Source organism: Toxotes jaculatrix, chromosome 23, assembly GCF_017976425.1.
Source record: "Toxotes jaculatrix isolate fToxJac2 chromosome 23, fToxJac2.pri, whole genome shotgun sequence".
NCBI classification, from domain to species: domain Eukaryota; kingdom Metazoa; phylum Chordata; class Actinopteri; family Toxotidae; genus Toxotes; species Toxotes jaculatrix.
In genome coordinates, this window is record NC_054416.1 from 15012670 (window position 1) to 15034352 (window position 21683).

Sequence of the window (21683 nt, forward strand, 5' to 3'; positions counted from 1 at the left end):
CAAAGCAGTCACAAACAACAACATCACACACCTGCGAAGGACAAGTGTGCAGTCTGGAACCTAGTTTTGAAAGCTTTTGCTGAACAGTGGTCACAGATGGAAGATAATGTTAGGAGGAGTGAAGGTCCCCCTTTTTATGCCCCTGTTATGCTTGGTGTTATTTTTCCTAAGTGATCACATGAACTTTGGTATGTAGGGTTATGTACTCTGCAGAGGTTTCAGGCACTAAAAGTAAAGTGAGGATGCTCAATCAGGATTTGGTATGACCCCCTTTTTTATCTTTAAAACGGCAACAGTTTTCCTTGTCCTTGCCTGCACAGGTACCTGTTGGGTAGGTTGTTTCTAGCACATTGGAGAACTTCAGTTGTCCTGTGGATTTAGTCTGTCTCAGTGTCTTCTGTCTCGTCGTGTGATCCCCAGACTGACTCCACAAGGCTCTGTGGGGACCAGACCATTTGCTGCAGGACTTGTTCACCTTGTTCTTCTGGTCTGTGAAGGTAGTTCTTGATGAAACTGAAATCATGATCAAGTACTTAAATGTTGGAATTTAAATACCATAGAAATCTATAGCACATACGTTTTTACCTTACATTTTTACATTGGAAAAAAACATAACAAAAAACATTTTTTTCACCATTTAAAATAATCGAAATTCACGTTGTCTGCATATGAACTAATCACCAAAGACTAATTTAACTACTCTCCAGTCCTCTCCTGATTGGAATGGTATTTCAGGACTATAAATAACAATTTAAAGGGGTACATCAGTAATTCAGTATAGCACAGTCCACAGAGTTGGAGGACTACAAAAAGTAAATAGTCAAAATCTGTGCAGCGAAGGAAAAGGTTTTGTTTATAATTCAGCCATAGTTCACCCAGTAGCATTTACCCCACCAGTGAATGTCTATGTCTATATACGACCCTCTTTACTTTCACATAAGGTCAGGTTTCCATCCCTCGGTGGTCACTTAACTGTTAACGTAACTTCTTTAAATTTTATCTTTTAAGTTTTTACAACTGTGGCTGTTTTGCTGCCCTGAAACAACAATGTGTTATCTCACAATGTGAAGCCCAGATATTGACCCAACTTCCCTTTTTGAAACTTTGCATGGGTGTGTGTATGTGTGTATGTGTGTGTGTAGATGAGTGAGATGAAGCTACACAAAGGACCGATTGAGGAGAGTGTGAGAGAGCTGAGACGTCAGAGCGAGGGAATGAGCGTTGCAGCCAAACTTTCAAACTTTCTGCAGAGAAACAAACCAGATGTGCTGAACTGGGGGGAACTATTGAACCAACAACAGAGACCTGTGAGGACTTTTGACAGAGAAGAAGGAGAAGAAATAGGACACAAGGAGGGGGAGAAGGAAAAAAGAGAAGTGTAAGAGGACAGAGCCAAAGGAAGACACAGGAAAAGGAGAAAACTGATACTTTGCAGTAACGACGGCACTGACTAAGGTGAGTGTTTTTCTCTTGTTTCTTGACTTCTGACTCTCTGAGGATAAAACCTGTCATGTACAGATTACTGTGAAGTATTTACTCTGGGGAAGATGTATGATGCATCTTGTGAAATTACTCATCAGTACAGGTTTCTCAGTTTAGTTGTATGGAAACACAGTTTCAGAAAATTAGGTGTCCAGACTGAAAACAAGTGAGCGGCAGCATGTTAGTCAGTTCACCTTTAAAAGTTAAACCACAACTACCTGTTTTGTCATACTCCACATTCCTGGGCCTCGTGGGTCTGTAATGGATTTTTCGTAGTTTTGACTGATGTTACGTTGAATTAAATTCAGCATTCTGGTAAATTAAACCGCAGCACTTGCAGAAAGAAAGTGTTTTTATGGCATCAACGTAACATTGCAGCCTGGTCCATTGCAGACTTGGTGTGCTATTTCTATTTGCAGGATTTTGTGTCCATAACACAATGTCACAGAGCTTGTTTATAGCTTATAGTTTAAATCAGCATTTGCAGAGTCCTCCTCATGTGCTAGCACCACATTATTCCTCAACGTTTTTACTCATGCACACTAAAAACTGTCCTACGCACCCGTCATATATGATCAGAAATATAGGTACCTTGCAGTTAAAGAAGTAATGACAACGTAAGAACAACATAAGCACTTTTCATGTAGAACAGGTTTAGAGCTAGTTTAGACCTAACATTTCCCCCAAGAGCAGCACTTGGTGATGGGGGGGGGCATAGCTCAGTGCATGTTCCCCCGGCAGTCGAAGCCTGTAGCAGCCTAACTAGGGGATGGCTCAAGGCAAAGCCTGAGCCAGAACTAATTATAAGATTTATCAGAGGAACGTTTTAAGCCTGCCCTTAAACATGGAGAGGGTGTCTGTCTCCCAGACCCAAACTGGTAGATGGTTCCACAGCAGAGGAGCCTGATAGCTGAAGGATCTGACTCCTATTGTACTTTTGAAGACATTAGGAACCACAATTAGGCCTGTGTTCTGGGAGTGTAGTGTTCTAGTACTCAAGGTACTACGAGCTCCTTGAGATGGCACAGTGGTGCAGTGGTTAGCACTGTTGCCTCACAGCAAGAGGGTTCCAGGTCCAAACCCCGGTCTAGGCTCTTCTATGCATGTTCTTCCTGTGCCTGCAAGGTTTTTATCCAGGTACTCCGGCTTCCCCCCACAATCCCAAAAACATGCACATTAGGTTAATTGGCTACTCTACTTTGCCCCTAGGTGTGAGTGTGTGCATATGTGGTTGTCTGTCTTTGTCGGCCCTGGCTACCAGTCCAGGGTGTACCCTGCCGCTGGATGAATGGAGCTCCTTGAAATATGGTGGTGCCTGGCCATTGAGGTCTTTGTAGGTTAGGAGCAGAATTTCAAATCCTGTTCTGGATTTTACAGGGAGCTAATGCAGAAAAGCTAATACAGGAGAAATATGATCTCTGTTCCTAATTCCTGTCAGTAGTCGAGCTGCAGCATTTTGAAGTCTTTATATTAGTTAAAAACCAAACACTAATAGTAACCAACATCAACTGTCATTTCATAGCAACTGCCATATCTGTTGTTTATCAGCTCATTTACATGTGGTTTACACATTTGATTACTACTAAAATAATATTCAGATTATTACCAGGAACTTCTTCTCTTATGAGCACATTGCTGCCCCCTCAGAATTTTGCAATGACTGCATGAAGAAGAGTCTGAATCCTATTAGATGAATGCAACACCCGATTATGGAAAGGCTCACATGCGTCAACTTAAACTGCAAAAGCTAATGATGGGTGTTTCTGACTGAAAAGTGTGTCATCTCAAAAACCATTTCCTTCCTCAGAGATATAAACATATTCATCTCAGCAATAACCACTGCTGAACTTTACTGATAAACCCAGAGTTAACCAAGTTGGGTAATGGCGGGCGGGAGGGTTGGTTTGTGTTATTTACGACCATGAGGCCTGAGGTCAGGTCTCTGGACAGGACAGTCAACGTCGTCCTCATCGTCCATCGTCCTCACCTTCACATTAACAGCACGAAGAGTTGACTGGAGCAATAGCAGGCCAGAAATCTGACAAACAAACTTCTGCAAGAGATGGTTTCCCACGATGGTGCAAGCCTGTCACTGCCTGAGAGCTTTTACTCACAGAGAGAGACTTAATAATTTTCCAAAATGTATAAAAACGTATAAAAACCCGTGGTAAAGGTTGTCATTAGGAAAAGTGGGGGTATCTAATAAAGGCAAATATTGCAGGTACCTCACAAGCTTTGATCTGAACCCAAACTCTCTCTTCCCTCAGATGGAGGTCTACACTGTCACAGTAGCAACTGGTAAATCAGAGTACTCAGGCACCAACAATTACATCTTTGTGACTCTGGTGGGGGAGAAAGGGGAGAGTGAGCGCACCCTGCTGGACAACCCTGGGCTGGACTTCTGTAGAGGAGCAGTAAGTGTGTGAAAGTAGGGTGTGATTTGGAAAGACTCGAATCATCTCTACCCTCGTTTTGTCAGAGTCCGTCAAGTTGGACTCAAATCTTCATTTCTTTATTTCTATATTCTTCCTTTTTTTGGTCCATTCATTTACAACAAACTACATGTTTGACTATGAATCTTTGACCTAAACTGAACAAAATTAGCAAAGGGATTCAAACTTTCTGCCTCTAGCTTGCCAGTGGATGAACTTATACTTAAAGTAACATCATCCACTTAAGAGGTTAGCACCAATGAAATGCATAGCTGTTACCATCTGGGTTTGATTTGATCGTTCTAGCTTTTTTTAAGACCTCCCATGTCAGAGATGGGGACTAGCTCCCTTCTCCCTTCAGTTACAAGAAATATACTATATGTATAGTGGAAGCATTATTTTCAAGATAGACACCCACAATATGCTCAATATTTTGAGTGCTGTAGCGTTTGTCCATGCTAGAATGCTTGAATGACTTTCACAACATACAACAGTGACTTCTTTCTTTCTCCTTTCTCCTTTTTCATCCATTTCCATCAGGTGGACCAGTACAAGGTGACCAGTCCTTCCCCTTTAGGCTCTCTCCTACTGGTCAGACTGGAGAAGCAGAGGTATTGGGTGGAAGATAACTGGTTCTGTTGCTATGTCACAGTGGAATCTCCAAGTGGTGACAAAATGACTTTCCCCTGTTACCGCTGGCTTGTAGGAGACGTCAAGGTGGAAATAAGAGAGGGAACAGGTAAGAAGACTGTAGGTATTCAGAGTTGGCTGCTAATGGTTAGCTGTGAACATAATGTTTACAAAGCAGCCAGCCCCTAACTGATCCAACAACAGTAGCTCTTACGTTGCAGCAATGGAGTGTAGGGCTTGTTTCAACATTTATTTATTTCCACAATATATTTGTGCACAGCCACTATGGCGTGCTTAGGGTTAGGCTAATGCTAATGCTAATGGCAAATAAATGATGGTTAAATGCATAACTAAAGTTAGACAACTTTAAAAGACAGTCCCTCCTCTGCACACTTATTTTTCTCTTCCCTTCATGAAGAGACACTACTTCTGAGCTTCATTATTACAGCTCATTTCTTGCTCTGTTACTCTGGTTTACAACTGACATTAACACAGATTCATTCATGGCTGGACATCCTATCTGGATAAGGAAATACATAACACAATAACACCCTATACAAAGAATACAAAGACCTATGGATCGGATGTTATCACTGTCCTATATCTTCATGCAAAAAGGCTGGCTGTTTTCCATTTCCATTTCCATTAAATGTGTTTACAGATATTCAGGGTTGCCCTCAGGCCAATTTTCCACTAAGTGACTTAAAATAACAATATCTTCATAACTGTGAAGTTGAAATATTCATTTTCTAAATAGTTTTTGTTTCTACAAGACTAATTTTCCTTGTAGTTTTCCACAGAAAGGAATGACCAAAAAACAAACTAATTTTCCATCAACCAGTACAGTCTGCAATTTGACCAAACAGACCAGATCCACAACCCCACCCTGCTAAAATCATGGGGCAGTGAGCACGAGCCCCAGTAGGTCTGTCCTGTAGGAAAAAAAGTGCACTTTCCTGTTTCCTTAGGTAAGATGCTGAAGGACGACTCCTTAGCTCAGCTGTTGGCACACAGGAAGACAGAACTGCAGGAGAGACAGAAGACGTACAGGTCCAGCAACAACACAGCAACACAAAACTAGAGATTCACTTTCCCCGATAATGGATGGTTTGTTTTTTGTGTTAATATTTCTATTGTACTCGATGTTCATGTGTCAGATGGGTAACGTGGGCTCCAGGGATACCCCGGTGTATTGACGCTAAAACAGAAGCAGATTTACCCCAAGACGCCCGCTTTGAGAATGAGAAGAGGAGCGACTTTGAACATTCCTTACATTATGCGTAGGCGGTGCACACACACACACACACACACACACACACACACACACACACACACACACACACACATACAAAGAATTCTCACAATGTAACTGTATAATTAGACCTGTATCCCAACAACATGATGCAACATCAGGCACAAATGCACCTTTCCCTCTCGGCAGGTTGCTGGAGCTGTCTTTGAAGAAGTTCGCCATCAGGTTTGGGAAGTCCTGGAATGACCTGGATGATTTCAAACGGATTTTCTGGAAGCTGAGAAGCCCCATAGCTGGTGGGTAAAGACACGCAAAACACACTCCTCATTAAACCTCACTAAACCACGCTAAAATAATAGCACTAATACACAGTCCTTGTATTAATCGTATGTGAGAGATTTGAAAACCACCATTAAAAACAAAGAAAGAAAAAAAATAAATGAAATAAAATACACATTGTCATAGGTTTTTAATTTTCATTCATACATTTACGGTGTAATATTTAAATTAAAAACATATTTTAAAAGGCCGTTTACTTAGAGTTCTGTCTTTAATAACTGAATTGTTTTTCCATGTCACAGTGAAATAAATCAGTGGCTCAGAAAACAAAGTGAAGAGGTGTGGTCTAGCAGAGGGCAGCATAGCCCTGCCAATACTTAGTACAAATGACAGTTGTTAGATCTTATCTTCGCAAAGCTACTTTGTTCAAACAACTGAATGCAATATGATGCGTTTGACTCAGAGTACTGTATGGAGCACTGGAAGGAGGACTGGTTCTTTGGCTACCAGTGTCTGAATGGCTCCAACCCCAGGATGATCCAGAGGTGCAAGAAGCTGCCGGAGAACTTCCCCGTCACGTCGGACATGGTGCAGAGCTCCATGGCTACCAGGACCAATCTGGACAAAGAACTCAAGGTGGCAATTAATGCATTATATATGTGTTGATAGGATTTATACAAGCTTTGATGTGGCATTGCAAATTTAACAGTCATTCGGTTATCTCATTCCGTCTCTTCCCTCCATGTCCTCAAGCATTTCTTATGTCTCTCTCCTGTCCAGGCAGGCAACATCTACTTGTTAGACTACGCCATCATGGAGGGGATTCCCTCCAACACAATCAAGGGCAAACCTCAGTACATTGCTTCTCCACTCTGTCTTCTCTACCAACACCCAGATGAAGGACTCATACCTATTGCTATACAGGTATATCATTCATTACTATTACGCCCATAGACCCAGTACTGAAGTATTCTCCATGTCACTGATGTGTAAGCACACAATCAAACATGCAATAGTTTCCCCACTCCTCCCTCCTCAGCTAGGGCAGACTCCTGGCCTGGACACACCCATATTCCTGCCCAGAGACCCGCCTTTGGCCTGGCTGTTGGCTAAGATGTGGGTGCGTCACTCAGAGTTCCAGGTGTTCCAGCTGCTGTCGCACCTGCTCAGGACTCACCTGGTGGTAGAGGTGTTTTGTGTGGCAACTCTGAGACAGCTGCCTGCCGTACACCCTATATATAAGGTAAACAACCATGCAAGGCATAAGTATATATAGGTTTATATTATATAGTCAGTCACACTATCAGAACAGTTCATACACACACGCTTTTTATTTGTCTTCCTGCTGTAGCTCCTGGCCCCTCATCTGCGCTACACTCTAGAGATCAACTGCAGGGGGCGCACTCAGCTCATTTCCGCTAATGGCATCTTTAAACGGGTGTGTCACTCTGAAACAGTTCATGTGATTTGGACTTTGGATGTTAGAAGTTACCTTGTTGATGACTGGTGAATGATAGTGGCTGTCGTCATTGTGGTGACGATTGTGGTTTGCGTGCAGGTTGTCTCCACAGGTGGTGACGGCCTGTTGATTCTGGCTCAGAGGGAGTACAAGGTGCTGACTTACCGCTCCCTCCAGCCCCACCATGACTTCACTGACAGAGGAGTGTCCCAGCTCCCTAATTATTTCTACAGGGAGTACAGTCTGATGCTGTGGGAGGCCATACACAGGTAGACACACACACACACCATGCTCATACTAACACACCTCGCTCATACACAAGCACAATGTTCACACACACATATTTGTTGAATGCTTATTCGCATACGCACACTGTAGCAGTGTTAACAGCTGAATTAATCTGGTCCCCAGATTTTCACTCCCCCAATTCCACTTTTGTCATAATAATTGGAGCACCTTCTCACCTGGATGAATAATGACATGAACTGAGGACACCACTAAGGGTCCGATGTGCCTCTCACCATGAGCACTGACTAAATGTAATGCTTCCTTTAGTTTTGTCACAGGTATGGTGAGCCTGTACTACCAGTCAGACCAGGATGTGCAGGAGGACCTGGAGCTCCAAGCCTGGATCAGAGACATAACTCAGGAGGGCTACACGGAGCTCCCCAAATTTGGTGAGTCATTAACACCCTGTGTTTTCATCCTGAACACAGATACACAGGGGACTGTAGCAGGCAGATTCAATGAAGATAATTTAATAACAAAAGCTGGATTACAGGCTGACGGGGGGAGAAACTAGTGTCCAGGCAAGCAGGAACAAAACTCAGGTAATTCAAAACTTCATGTAGGGAAAAAACTCGCCAACAATAGCACAAGGAAACACAAAAGGAGCTAAACCACTGAGAACACAAGGAGGGGACAAGAGGGGAGGACAACATAGACAAGCTAATGAGGAATGAGGGGAACAGGAGGGAACAACACAGACAAGGGAGGCAGGAGTAACAGGTGAAACACATCAACATTTAGCCAACCATCACAAAGGCGGGAAAACACAAAGACAGGAAGTAACATCATAATGGACACACAAGGAGGGGGTTTTAGGTGTAATTATTTTGTGGAACTATCCATTAACATAAAGAGCTGTTAGCAGAAGAGATAATGTATGGTGATGATGGATATATTTCAGGTCTGCCCAGTAAACTTGGCACCAGAGAGGAACTGTCCACCCTGCTGACAGTGGCCATCTTCACCAGTACAGCCCAGCATGCTGCTACCAACAACGGACAGGTGCTGAACACTCACACCCTTAGATACTGTGATGTTGAGATGTGGTTTGAAAGCGGATTAGAAACTCAACTGTTTTTTTCAGTTTGACTGGTGTGCCTGGGTCCCCAACACCCCCTGCACCATGAGACAACCCCCACCAACAGACAAGGATGCCGTTACCATGGAGATGATCATGGCCACTCTTCCTGACATCAGCCAGTCCTGTGTGCAGATGGCTATCACATGGCATCTGGGGCGAGCACAACCGGATGCTGTGAGTCCAGCTTTGTGTGGAGGATTCCAAATTTGAATTTGAATCAGATGACATGACTGACAGTAGTCATGTTCCTCTTTCTTCAGCAAAAACTGTTTTCTTCTGCCTAGATTCCTTTGGGCCAGTACACAGAGGAGCACTTCACTGAGGGGAAGGCTTTGGAGCTGATTGACAGGTTCAGAGCAGAGCTGAAGGAGATCGAGGGCCACATCCTCGGTCAGAATGAAGGACTGGAGCTGCAGTACCTCTTCCTCCTGCCTAGCCGCATAGAAAACAGCATCACCATATAGACTACTCTTTGCAGGGTGTGTTTTTATTTTTGAAATAGGTTTGTCTGTCGCTCATTGTTTAAAATGCATCCATTTACATCCACTGTAAAAAATAATAATATTCTTCAAGTCATTGATTGGACATTTGTGTGACATGTTTTTACTGAACAGGGAATGTTAAGTAGAGGACTGTCTGTCAGAAGAAGGTTGACTGTGTCCCACATTAGGACAAGGCTGGCATACTTCCTCCCCACAGCACAGCCAGGGTTCAGTTCAGTTTTATTTATATAGTGCTGAATCATAAACAGAACTTATCTCAAGGCACTTCTCAGATAGAGTAGGCATACTCCAACATTTCCACCAAGAGGTGGTGACAGCTGCAAAAAAAAAAATCCCTTTTAACAGAACCTGGCAAACCTGGTTAATTTAAACCAAGAGGAAAAATACTGACAATATCCCCCGAACTAAACCTGGATTGAATGAGGAAGTTCACTCTCTCTCAACTCAATTTATATCTTTTTTTTTTGCGTAGTTGTCATCACCTGATGTGATTACACAGCGGTCAATTGAGAAGGGGTGAAAGGTTGTCGACCAGAGAATGATCGAAGAGGACATTCATGTCAGGGTTATCATCATCTCTCCTCATTATAACCACCTGTTATCATGTGACTGAAATCCAGAGTTGGGTTAGGTGATGACAACTGAACCATCTCCATGACAACTGAGCATGATGTCAACTAACATCACCGAACACAATTCTATTGGCACTTATCTGAAATACATTCTCTTGTTCAGTACAGCAGGTGTGAAAGAGCAAGTCAAGAAAAAAAAAAACATTTACAACATTTGACAAAAACAATCATTCAGACCCTGGAGAACAGAAGTTGAAATCCAGGGGGTCATTTTTACTTCTGCAATCACACAACTGAAGCCCTTGTGATCAGAGGTAGAATTAATATCATCTTAAATACATGGTATTTAAGTGCAGAGGTGCAGAACATTATTTTTTTCTTCCTGATGCTTCTGATTAGGAGTTTGAAACCGTGATACACGAGGCAGAAATCAGAGAACAGGTGAGAACCGGTGAATACATCCTCCTGCAGTCACAGTGCTGCTGGGAGCTCATCCGTCCAGCAGGTGGCGTTAGTGCACCAGGTAGTCCTGCAGAACAACACATCAATAATTCCTGAATCAGAAAACAAAAATACTATTACCACTATTACACTACTTTCACACATGCTCTGTGCTGATCATAGTGTGTGTAATGTGTGTTTATAATGTTCAAACTAAAAGAAACTCATTTGGGAATTCACATTTTAGCCCCACTGAAATTAACATTTAGTTTGTTCTGTCCAGCATGCTCCTATTGTATGGTGTAAAACACCTAACAGAGCTTTACCCTCTTTAGCTTGTGTTCAGACGAACACCACTATCATCATCAGATGCTGCACCAGCCAATCCAAAATCTCCAAATTCCCCATAGACTACTTTCCAACGGGTGTCTGCTGCTTGTAATTATCATGACCAAAGATAAAACAACTGACATCATGAGATCTCATAAATCTATAAACAGCTGTAAAGAGTTTTAGTGCCTGTTAAACCTTCAAAAGATCTGTTACTCAACCTAATGTTTCTCCATCGCTCACGCCATCATCACTTAGGGAGTATTCCTGCAGAATAAAGTCGTTCCAATGATATTTGCAAGATGAGATACCTACAGTACCAACCTCTTTCTCACTGTGCCATTCACTGATTTGACCCTTTTGTACATCCATCTATTTCCTATACTGCTTTTATACTGCTCTTTGGGTGAGAGCCACAGAACACCCTGAACACATTGCTGGCATATAGAGACAAACAACCATTCACAGTCACATTCACACCCATGGATAATTTAGAGTCGCCAGTTAACCTAATCTGCGTGTCTTTAGGCAGTAGGAGGAAGCCCGAGTACCTGGAGGGAACCCACATAGGCACGGGGCAGAACATGCAAACTCCACACAGAGAAGCCCCAGACTGGTGGATTCGAACTTCTTGCTGTGAGGCAACAGTTCTAAATACTAACCACTGCACCACCATACAGCCCTCGATCCCTTTCAGCAAAGGTTAATAACACTAATGTTAAACAGCCAAATCACTGAAATTACCTTCTGCTTGTTGAGCCTCATCTGGCAGCAGGAAAAGGCTCCGACCAGGACATAGATGGCAGCTGCTATGAAGCAGTTGTAGCCCACCTTGTTGTACAGTTCGTAGATCCTCTGAGGAGGGTTTGTACTGTGGGAACACACAAAAAGATTACAGCCTGCAAAGAAGTACACCTCACATATTCACTTAAAGCTGCCATCAGCAAAAGAGAGGTGGTAGAGAGATGCTAAGATAGTTAGCCTAATAATAATAAATCTAGATGCAGGCGCCACATACTCTGCTGGATATTTTACAGTGCAAAAATCTAGTTGTTCCGGACAAAATCTGGCAATGGTGACACAGTTTCTAAATGATCTTAAACCTGGTTGGGCATTTCTGTACTTACTCTTGATGGATATCGTCATCTTTCACAGGCACATCTTCAATCAGCACAGCTGAATGCGTAGCGAAGAAAATCCCTAACATGGTCTGAGAGAGAAGAGGCTTGTTATGGAAGGACACACGGTTAAAACCGTGGGTCATACAGTCAGCACTGACAGGGTTGGTGGGTTTTTACTGTGTCAGCTCCACCTGTAAATTAAATTGACAACCAGAGAATTTTGAATGTGCCTGCTTCTTGATGCGTATCCAAGACAATTCTGCCCAGATACTGTTGAGTCACTTGTTGCTTTGGTGACTGGGCCCCCTGGACCAGATTGCAGATACACAAACAAACCACTCCGTATCCCCAGCAGACAGCAGTGTATAAGCCAAAATGTCATCAAACATGTCCTCATAGCTTAAAAAGTCCTATTAACAAAACTTTTTTAGCATGAGCATCACAAGGCTTCAGTGAAGCCTGATGCTTTATATGCTGCATATCCTTCTCCTCCATTCCCAGCTGTCCTATCTTCCTCCTTTTCCTCCTTTCACCCAGCCTGGCCATCGGCAAGAGGGTCCCCCATATGCCAGGCTCTGCTCAAGGTTTCTTCCTGTTAAAAGTTTTTTCTTGCCATTGTCACCTTAAGTGCTTGCTTTGGGGTCAGGCTCTGGGTCTCTGTAAAGCGCTTTGAGCCTGTGTCCCTACTGTTCACAGTATAGGAGCTGTCACAGTTTAAAAAACTCCAAGATTCTTGTCAAGAAGTTAAGAGCTCATTTTAACATGGCAGCTCATGAGAGTTTTGGTCAGAACACTCAGCGTTTGGAGGGGATGTATTTGAAAACCATAAGTCATGTGACAGTGAGAGTAAAAAAAAAAGAAGAGAAAAGTAGGCCAATAAAAATGACAAAAAAAAAACCCTATGAATATTTTTTTCCACAGTATGATTGTACTCAATGCTATATTTCATTGCACTAGTATAACATCATACAGGCAATAATCCAAGCAGCCGTGACCTTAACATTTAAATTAATAAAATAAAATAAAAGCAAAAGTCTTAAATAAAATAATGGAATAAAATTAGTTGTTTTTTTAACTCACTACGCGTGAGTCACACATTAGCTGGACTGTAGTCCATCGAACAGGAAATGGTGTGATTACCGAGAATTCACAAAAAACAAACAAACAGACAGAAAAGTACAGCAAAGAGTCACACTCACCAACATTATCACCCCCCACGTGCTCAACACGACCCCACAGGCGGCGCATTTCGGTCCACAAATCAGCCCCCGCATCATTAATATCTATTAGAAGAGAGGAAGACGGGAGCACAAGCCGGCCTGAGTTCAGGTGTTACTTTTTCAGTCAGGTGACTGGGATTGAAAACCGGAAGTTATAAATATTTTCTTCGCTGATTTGATGTCCATCAACACAAACACGTACACGAGGCTGAAAATTAAATATAGTAAAAATGCTTTTTTCAATAGACTTTTGTAATACATTGAACTAAATTGTCTTAATGCAAACGATGTTTAAGAAAATCACGTGACCTTGTTGAATCACGTGGCTATCCTTTCCTAGTTCGACGCTGCGTTCGGGACCTGTGGGAAATCTAATAATCTCTTCAGCCCACACAGACAAGAAAGTTCAAAATGATCCAGTTCTTTGTGTAATAGCTTGACTTAGCAAGGACAAAGTGAGACAAATAGGTGAAGTAAATATATGACTATCATTACATTGTATCCACAAGTTTGCTGGGACACTGAGGGCAGCGGTTGGACAACAAAATGCTTCTCTTTTCTCTAGTTCTGTTCTTTCTTGTCTCTCTCTTCTGCTGTCGTTCTCTGCAGGTTCATCTGCCCTCAGAGCTGTAGAGTCTGGATCTGGATCTGTGGACCACCTACTGCCCCATAATTAGTCTAATTCATTATTATTATTATTATTATTATTATTATTATTATTATTATTATTATTATGCTCCAGTATCTCTCATTAGTTCTACTATTGTTATTGTTTGTATGTTACTAGACCTGTTACTAATCCTACTATTGTCTTATTATTATTTTTAGTCAGTGCATGGTTCATATGGCCCAATAAGTTTTATTCTATCAAGGTGTAATCGAACACAAATGTATCACACTGGTGTACAATAGAGTTATTGCACTGTATGATACCATATGACCTTTTCAGATTTGGCTGTTATAATTTCCGCAAACCACCAGAGGTCACTGTGCTGGGTGCTGAGTTCAAGGCTATCGAGCTTAAATCTCTTTTGAGACACAAACTCAAAAAGTACCTCTATCCCTCTCCTTAAATATGAATTTATTTCTACTGGATGCAAACATGTCCCTGCTATATCCGCCTAATTAATTTGTGTAATGTTATAATTTAACTTCTGCTTTCTTTTTCTACAAGTAAAAATGTTGAAAAAAACTATTTAAAGAAAAGAAAGAAAGACGACAGTCCACTAACGGCTTCGGAAACCTCGCATAGGGCACAATGAACTGTATGACCGAGCGAGGATTTTACGAGGACACATTGAAGGCAGCAGCAACCTTCTGGTTTTATTGAGTAGGCGATGTGAGCGATTTGTCTCCGGTGGTAGAGGATGTAATTCAGGCGAAGATAAAAGTTTCACAGCACTATGCCCCGGTGTGTTCAGATACCGGACCTGTCCAGGCACTGAGGCCAGAAGGGGCAGAAGAGCAGTTTTTCTTGCACTGGTACATACGGAGGAGCACCAGATGCTAGTTAGCTACACTGTTAGCATCTTAGCAGTCGCTCCGTCAAGTTGAAGGCATCATTGAATCCTACTCATAGACTATATACAGTCTGTGATAGCACAGAGATCAGCAGAATGACCTCAGCTTCCACTAAAGTAAGTTCCTTTTACACATGAACCACTGAGATGTAGCCTGTGGCCGCAGAAATGAGTAGCGTCCTGTTATCTGTGCCCCCCCCCTATCCCGAGTGATTCCTTCTGCTTCTCGCGAGAGCTGTGCAGAGTATCAGTGAATGGACTGAGAGGTGTAATCAAGAAAGTCAAAATCACACGGAACCCGTTCTATTTTGGTAATTGCAAATGGCCCTCAATGTTAATCCGTATTGATACTGATCAATAATTTGATCAAACTTTTATGTTTGAATGAGTTAAAACAAACAAAAAAACACCTGTAATAAGGTTCCTGGTGGAAGCCTCAAATCAGGACAGGGGAGGCTGTTATAATAGCACATGAATGCCCATCTGTGGTGTCTACATACTTTTGGTCATGCAGTGAATCTCTAAGACTAATAATTTCATTGTACATGTGTTCACATCCACTGTGAATAATGCTGAGACCAGTTTTAATCCCTGTGTGTGTGTGTGTGTGTGTTGTGTGTGTGATAGGTTGGGGAGATCTTCTCTGCAGCTGGAGCTGCCTTCACCAAACTAGGAGAGCTCACCATGCAGCTTCATCCAGTGGCAGACTCCAGTCCAGCAGGGTAACATATGCACACACACTCACACACACTCACACACACACACACACACACACACACACACACACATATGTGCATATTTGAACCATGTGAACACCCCTGTTATTCTTGTCCTGTCAATTTGGTCTGTAGTAGTCAGACGAAAAGCACTGTGAAGAGGAAGCTGTACGAAGACGGATCGCCATCCGCGTCCTGTGATGGACCTAAGAAGGTCATCAAGAAAGCCTCAGTTGCTGTTGCCATGGCAACACAAGGCACTCCAGCCATCATCTCTGTGCCTGCAGGTCAGGTTGTCGTACCATCAGGACTACAGGGCCCTACCCCCAACCACCCCCCACTGAAGAAACAGAAGACTGCAGGTGAGTCCAACAGCACACCTTCACTGAAAGCCCCTCAGAATTTTAGATAGAATACCAATTTGAGTATGAATTTCTTTGTGATGTCTGCGTCTGTGTAGATGTGACCCTCAGTGCTCTGAATGACTCGGATGTCAACAGTGATCTTGTGGACATCGAGGGACTGGGTGAGGGATCCAACTCCAAAAAACTCAACAATTTTGATCAAGGTGAGTCTCCTGAGGGTTGATTTTTTTTAGGAGGGATTCGTAGTAGGGCAGCATATAGTACATATATCCAAAACTCAGGTATTAAAAGTTGTCATTAAATGTCCCAATCTTGTTGACTTAGTGTGTGATCAGTTTCTGATTTAAATGTCTTTACAACATTCAGGATTTGTGCCCTCTTTTCCCCTCAATGAAAAAAAATGTCCTGGCACAATAAAGGTCATAAATTGTTATCAGAGCTGCCAAAAAAATGGTTTTCATATCTTAATGTGAAACACGGGCATCTTATTGGCGCTGGTATTAAGAAAATGTCATGAATGAAGATTTTTTTTTTTGTGTGTCTCCATAGATAACCTGAACTTGGACTCCAGCCTCATCATGAATCCAAGTGACCTTCCTCTGCTCTCCCGTTGACCTTTCACTTCCTGTGGATTTCATACAATGATGGACAAAACAATGAAAATAAGTTGCAGTAACATAGACTGATCCTTTTGAGCCAGATTATGCTGACCATGAGTATGTCATATTATGTCATGGGCCATGCGGGGACTCCTGCCTTTCCACTAATGGGAGACTTTGTTGACTTTGTTAGAAATGTGATTGTTTTGTAAGAATGTCAAGGAAAAAAAAAAAAGTCCTAAAATTTAAAAGACAGCCTTTGCAGCGTGGTTCTAAGATTCATACTTCCTATGTTTTTTATTGTTTTTTTTTTTTAAAGCAAATGCCAGGAAAACAAACACAATGAAACAGAGAAACCTGAGCTTCATTGACAAGGTGAAACAATGTTTTACTGTATTTCATGTCTGATTCAGTCTTGCTACATTTTGAAAATTTCTATTAGCAGATGTTCACACAAGTAGTAGTTTGAGTAATTAGTAAGAGTATTCGGTATATGAAAGACATTTTGGAGACGTGTGATTGGTTCCAATAGATCTTCAGTGTGAATTGTCCTCCTTCCTCTTAACTTGCCAGCAAAAGTTAAACTGTTCAAAAAAAAACTTTAGCCAAATTTTAGCGGCTGACCTCCAAACCCTCTGTCTGTACAAAGGCAGTGACGGAACAAAGCGTGTTATTACACCCTCTCATGCTTTATTAGGACAATATTGTCCTGCAGGAAGTAGGACTGTATACTGATGCTTGTGCAGTAATTTGGCTTCATGTGATGAAGACCAGCGCAATCTCCAGACCTAAACCACATGAAGCTGGTCTGGGATGAACTGGACAAGAGGTGAAAACATAGCAACCCATTTGTTGGAACTTCTGCAACTTTCTGAACAATGTTTGATTTCCATCAGGAAGAATGTGAGGAGCGTGTTCAGCTGCTGGATGAGTCAAACATTTAGGATTTCAGATTCCATGACTCCTCTTTAGGAGGGAAATGTGTGCTAGAAATATTTCTTGGCAAACATCAGCTGTGACTTCCAGGAGTCTTGTTGTCAAGATGCTACACAAACACTCTGGGTGAATGGATAAACTGTTGTTTGTGAGCCGTAGAGGTGTTACAAGGTGTATTTCTGAAGTTTGTATAAAGCCAAACAGGCAACCACCTTATGACTCCAGCTTTGGACAGATATGAGATTGATATTCATCTTAAGTAAGCAAGAAGGCTAATAACATCCCAAAGTGTGACACTATTCCTTTGAAAAGATAATGTTTTGTATTTTTCCCCTTTAGCTACTGTGGCAAAGGTTTTAGTGTTTGCTGGGAAAAAAAATATCCTGTATAACTCCATGACAACTGTGCAAATCCCATCTGCTGATGAAGACCATGAGATTTGGTTTAAGGCTCTGGTGAAAGCCAGAAGACAACCTTCTTTTAATATTTTTTGTCCGGAAAAACAAGATCTAGTAAAATGTTATTTAAATGAGAATTTACAGATGTTCATATTTCTCACCTGCTCTATCTGTATTAATAGCGTGCTGAAGTGTAACCAGTGGAAGGCATGAAAAGCACATGTAGTCATGAAGTTAACAGGAATATACAGTGTAGCTAGTTAGCTGTCCTGAGGTGGACCTCTGAGGGAATCAGTTATGTTGCTGAATCAAACTGTGCTGTTGATTTTTTGTCTCCATATCCTTTATTATCAAGATACCTTCTACGTCTGGAGACCAGACTAAGCTCAACAGAATCACATGTGCTCCTCAGTTTGAGATCAATCACACTTGGTCCACTTTGGTCTTCCCTTGCTGATTTTCAGTCATAAGTGAATCTCTATAATCTATTTTCAGGGAGTGAAACAGTTTGGGATGCTCTCTCTCCAAGTTAGGAAAAAAATAATCCTCAAGTGAAATCCTAAGCCAAAGTGGCTTTGGCAGCTGTCCACTGCAGGCTCTGTTTCACACTCCTTTTTTAGTTTAGTATTAAGACATGTATAGAACATTGGAGACATAAAGACATTTTTTTTTTTTTTTTTTACAAATATTGGGCTTTTATTTTCCGTCTAAAAATCGTTATATATATATATATATACAGCCATTGGTTATAATAAAAGTATACAAGGTACAAAAACATTTAAAAAAAACCCCATTTCTTTATTTGTTGGAGGAAGATGGTGATGAAGCGATGAAGAGGAGTGCATGTCTGACAGAAGCAGCACAAGTCATACTGGCAATGCAGAGAGGAGAGATACCAGTAATGATGTGCTGCTACAGCCTGACACACTGACTGCTCGCCTCAACACACACACACACACACACACACACACACACACACACACACACACACTGAAGCGAACTTCACCTACAGTGACAGGTGTGACAGTTACCTTGACACATTCTGAAAAAAAAAAAACAACAACCAATGAAACAAGACATTAAACATTATTTAGTCACAATCAGGCTGTAAGAAAGCACTGTTACCTCTGCATCTACACTAGTCTATTACATAACTCATAAGCTCTACTGATGACATTCAAATACAAAATATAAATATATAAAATTCTATCTTGATATCTGTGAACATTTTTTGTAGTGTGTCCCTACTATTACTTTCATGGTTTCAAATATTCTTTAGTTTCAAATAAGCCAGATAAATACAAAAAAAAAAAAAAAAAATGTGCACACAAGTTAGTGGCATGCACCCTTGAGTGAATGACTTGGTCTTGAATTATGGGCGAGTTCCTGTAACAGCAGGAACCGATGTTACACATTGTTGTGTCTGCTCTGGTCAGTTAGGGAGAAAGCACAGCATGTTAGTGCCAGGCCACGAGCTATGTTTTTAGTGCTGAGATGCCAACAAATACTCATTTTGTTCTTGTACTCATCATATTAACATTGCTAGATTATCGCACATCTGCCCTTGTCCCCTCAACACATTTTTTTTTTTTTTTTTTTACACTTGTCACGCTACATTTGACGTTTCAGGAATCCTGGCCAGCTTTGGCTGTTGCTAGCAGCTACAACAGTTGTTCACTGGCTACACAACTATGCAGAGTACATTTTAGATTTTGGACAGACATGAATGAATTTACTTTGCTCTAATAAATTTTATAATGGATATTTTATGAATGACATTCCTTGAACATGTCAAATACACGTTTTATGATATTTACTGTTCATTTTCATGTTTCACTTATTAAATCAAGATTACAATGTAAGCAGTTCAAGAACAGAAATCACTTATTTGACTGCAAAAAAATGCTATGTTGTGAAGATGCATTGATAGAACGGATACGTGGGGTGTGTTAAGGATTGTGTTAAGCTGATGTCATTCATTTATACACTTTCACACTTTTGAAAGCACAGATTCAGCCTCAGAAAACAGGCTGTTTGCTGCATATGATAACATGAAACATCATCCAATCAGAACAGAGTATAAATTAGACTGTGCAGGCCTTATTTGACAGGCCAGAGGTATTTGACAAAACATCTGAGAGAGTTGCAACTCACTTGTTTTCAGTCTATTCAGAACATGTAGGATGTTATAGTATTCTAATGATCTGGACAGCAGTTACTGTGTGTTAAGTATTGCATTTTTTTTCATTGCTTTAATGCCATGCTAGATACATATTTATGATTTTTATGAACTGTTTATCAATCAATACTTACTGTTTATTAATTTAATCTTTTTTTCCCCACTGTACTGTTTAAGCCTATAGCGGGCTCCATAGTCACTCACAAGAATGCATGAAGAGAAAAAAGCTGTCTATGTTCAGTGAAATTGTTATTTCAATAAACTTGAACTCGGTTCATTTTGTTAACTCATTTCCTCAGTGCTGTTAATAGTTCACAAACTGAAATGGACTTATGGGCAGAAACAAAGTGTGGGCCCTAGTTCTCAGCTGTTCCTCCATTTTAATAATCATGTTAATGAGGAGGAAACAGTTTCCCTGCTGTTAGCCTTTATGAAGGCAGTTATAGACAGTAGGAGAACGGTGGTCACTAATTACACCACTGGAAACCCTGTCATGACTTGGCTTTACACTGAACAAGTCATTGGTGAGGTTAAAAAGGGGATCTTTTCTTTTGTTTGTAATTTAATTTACTTTTATTTATTTTTGACAATACATGACAGCACTGCAAAAACACAGCCCACCCTAACAAGTCATCCAGTCAATGATCTCATTCAAACTCATTTTCTTAAAAACAAGTGACAAAATCAGATCAAATTGTATGTTTCCAATACAAATGTCCTTTTTTTTTTCAAATTAAGTCATATTTTCTTGATGCTTGTGCAGTAATTTGCTTTATTCTGGTTTGTTTTTTGATACATGACTCATGTAAAGAAATAAGAATAAATAACAGAGTGGTTGTCATAGAGTGCTGGGTAAAGGCTGACCAGTGAGTCAGGTTTACACACTCACTGACTGAGACAGGGCTGAAAATATATACACTAACACTCAACACACTATCAGAATTTGTGATTGGTGTTGTGAAACAATTGTGGTGCCATTACAAAATAAACCAGACTTGCCGCAGGGAATCTGGAAGCAAAACTATTAAGAGCTACACTGAATTGCATTGTCTCAGAGGATGCAGGTGATGCAGATGAAGCTGAACAAAAATCACACATGCATGACAGAGGACATGCCCTACCTCTGACCTTCAAGAAGACAAGCAGAATTGAGGTTTTTTTTTTGTGTGTTTTTTTTTCAGTCACAAGTGTAAATGTTGAGGAGATGTCAAGGTTGACTGGGAGCAGCTCCCAGTGTGTTGCTGGAAATCCCAGGGCTCACAGTGGCAGCACATAATGATTTGAAGTGATTCAGCACATATCTGCAAAACATGATGTGCTGCTAGAGCGCACCCTGGACACACTGAGGCCATGAATCCATCAGATTTACTGCCTCAGACTGCACATGCTCAGGGGGAAAACACATCAGTGTAACACTCAAAGACATAACAGGGAAATTCATGATATTCAGGTGTTGTGCTTTTCTTTCTTTCTTTCCAAATATTTTCATTTAGCTATCTATTCATTCTTGATGTGCATACTTTACACAAAGCATGTCTTAATATCTTAATGTGAATGTATGATACATGCATCATAGTTGCACACTGCTTAAAAAAAGGATTTCTCGAAAGCTCTTTTCAGCCACAAGTAACAATCTGTAGCAAATGACAGAATTAAGCAAATTACTCTGAAAAAGATCACACAGTTTTCAAAGCGAACAGTTTTTGAATGTTATGCATTATTTGTAAGGGAAATAAAAATGGTTGAAGAGGACAAAATGGAGGAAGAGAAAGAAAAGAGGAAGGAGAGGAAGGAGGAAGTGAAGGGTACATGTGAAACACTACTTATCTGCTTTAAAAATGAGCACAGAAAAATGCTATATGCAAATGCTATAAAATCTG

General features: G+C 41.1%; 3 protein-coding genes across 3 annotated transcripts; 2 read left to right on the forward strand and 1 right to left on the reverse strand.

The window, feature by feature from the left end:
- Nucleotides 1-1142: 1142 nt before the first annotated feature.
- On the forward strand, nucleotides 1143-9367 carry alox12 (arachidonate 12-lipoxygenase). The gene is made up of 15 exons (XM_041031345.1): nucleotides 1143-1455; nucleotides 3750-3896; nucleotides 4455-4653; nucleotides 5513-5594; nucleotides 5702-5824; nucleotides 5986-6092; nucleotides 6539-6711; nucleotides 6856-6999; nucleotides 7115-7318; nucleotides 7427-7513; nucleotides 7634-7803; nucleotides 8090-8211; nucleotides 8724-8824; nucleotides 8907-9077; nucleotides 9188-9367. Exons 2-15 carry the CDS (start codon nucleotides 3750-3752, stop codon nucleotides 9365-9367), a joined length of 2010 nt encoding a protein of 669 aa, XP_040887279.1. The 5' UTR covers nucleotides 1143-1455.
- Nucleotides 9368-9608: 241 nt separating this feature from the next.
- Nucleotides 9609-13244, reverse strand: rnaseka (ribonuclease, RNase K a). The gene is made up of 4 exons (XM_041031346.1): nucleotides 13070-13244; nucleotides 11877-11959; nucleotides 11494-11620; nucleotides 9609-10507 (listed from the first exon to the last, which is right to left on the reverse strand). The coding sequence occupies exons 1-4, from the start codon at nucleotides 13145-13147 to the stop codon at nucleotides 10490-10492; spliced, it is 306 nt and encodes a 101-aa protein (XP_040887280.1). The 5' UTR covers nucleotides 13148-13244; the 3' UTR covers nucleotides 9609-10489.
- Nucleotides 13245-14392: 1148 nt separating this feature from the next.
- Nucleotides 14393-18388, forward strand: zgc:92664 (uncharacterized protein LOC436695 homolog). Its single transcript, XM_041031893.1, has 5 exons — nucleotides 14393-14727; nucleotides 15238-15332; nucleotides 15462-15688; nucleotides 15787-15894; nucleotides 16241-18388. Exons 1-5 carry the CDS (start codon nucleotides 14707-14709, stop codon nucleotides 16303-16305), a joined length of 516 nt encoding a protein of 171 aa, XP_040887827.1. The 5' UTR covers nucleotides 14393-14706; the 3' UTR covers nucleotides 16306-18388.
- The last annotated feature ends 3295 nt before the right edge of the window (nucleotides 18389-21683 follow it).

What these genes read in the sequence shown, in the direction of transcription:
- alox12 (XM_041031345.1), top strand. Translation starts at nt 3,750, where the DNA reads ATGGAGGTCTACACTGTCACAGTAGCAACTGGTAAATCAGAGTACTCA. An exon ending in GCTGAGAAGCCCCATAGCTG is followed by an intron (nt 6,093 to 6,538) that starts GTGGGTAAAGAC and finishes CGTTTGACTCAG; the next exon opens with AGTACTGTATGGAGCACTGG. An exon ending in GGCGAGCACAACCGGATGCT is followed by an intron (nt 9,078 to 9,187) that starts GTGAGTCCAGCT and finishes TCTTCTGCCTAG; the next exon opens with ATTCCTTTGGGCCAGTACAC.
- rnaseka (XM_041031346.1), bottom strand. Translation starts at nt 13,147, where the DNA reads ATGATGCGGGGGCTGATTTGTGGACCGAAATGCGCCGCCTGTGGGGTC. An exon ending in CGTGGGGGGTGATAATGTTG is followed by an intron (nt 11,960 to 13,069) that starts GTGAGTGTGACT and finishes CTTCTCTCTCAG; the next exon opens with ACCATGTTAGGGATTTTCTT. An exon ending in GATGACGATATCCATCAAGA is followed by an intron (nt 11,621 to 11,876) that starts GTAAGTACAGAA and finishes GTGTTCCCACAG; the next exon opens with TACAAACCCTCCTCAGAGGA.
- zgc:92664 (XM_041031893.1), top strand. Translation starts at nt 14,707, where the DNA reads ATGACCTCAGCTTCCACTAAA. An exon ending in TGACCTCAGCTTCCACTAAA is followed by an intron (nt 14,728 to 15,237) that starts GTAAGTTCCTTT and finishes TGTGTGTGATAG; the next exon opens with GTTGGGGAGATCTTCTCTGC. An exon ending in ACTCAACAATTTTGATCAAG is followed by an intron (nt 15,895 to 16,240) that starts GTGAGTCTCCTG and finishes GTGTCTCCATAG; the next exon opens with ATAACCTGAACTTGGACTCC.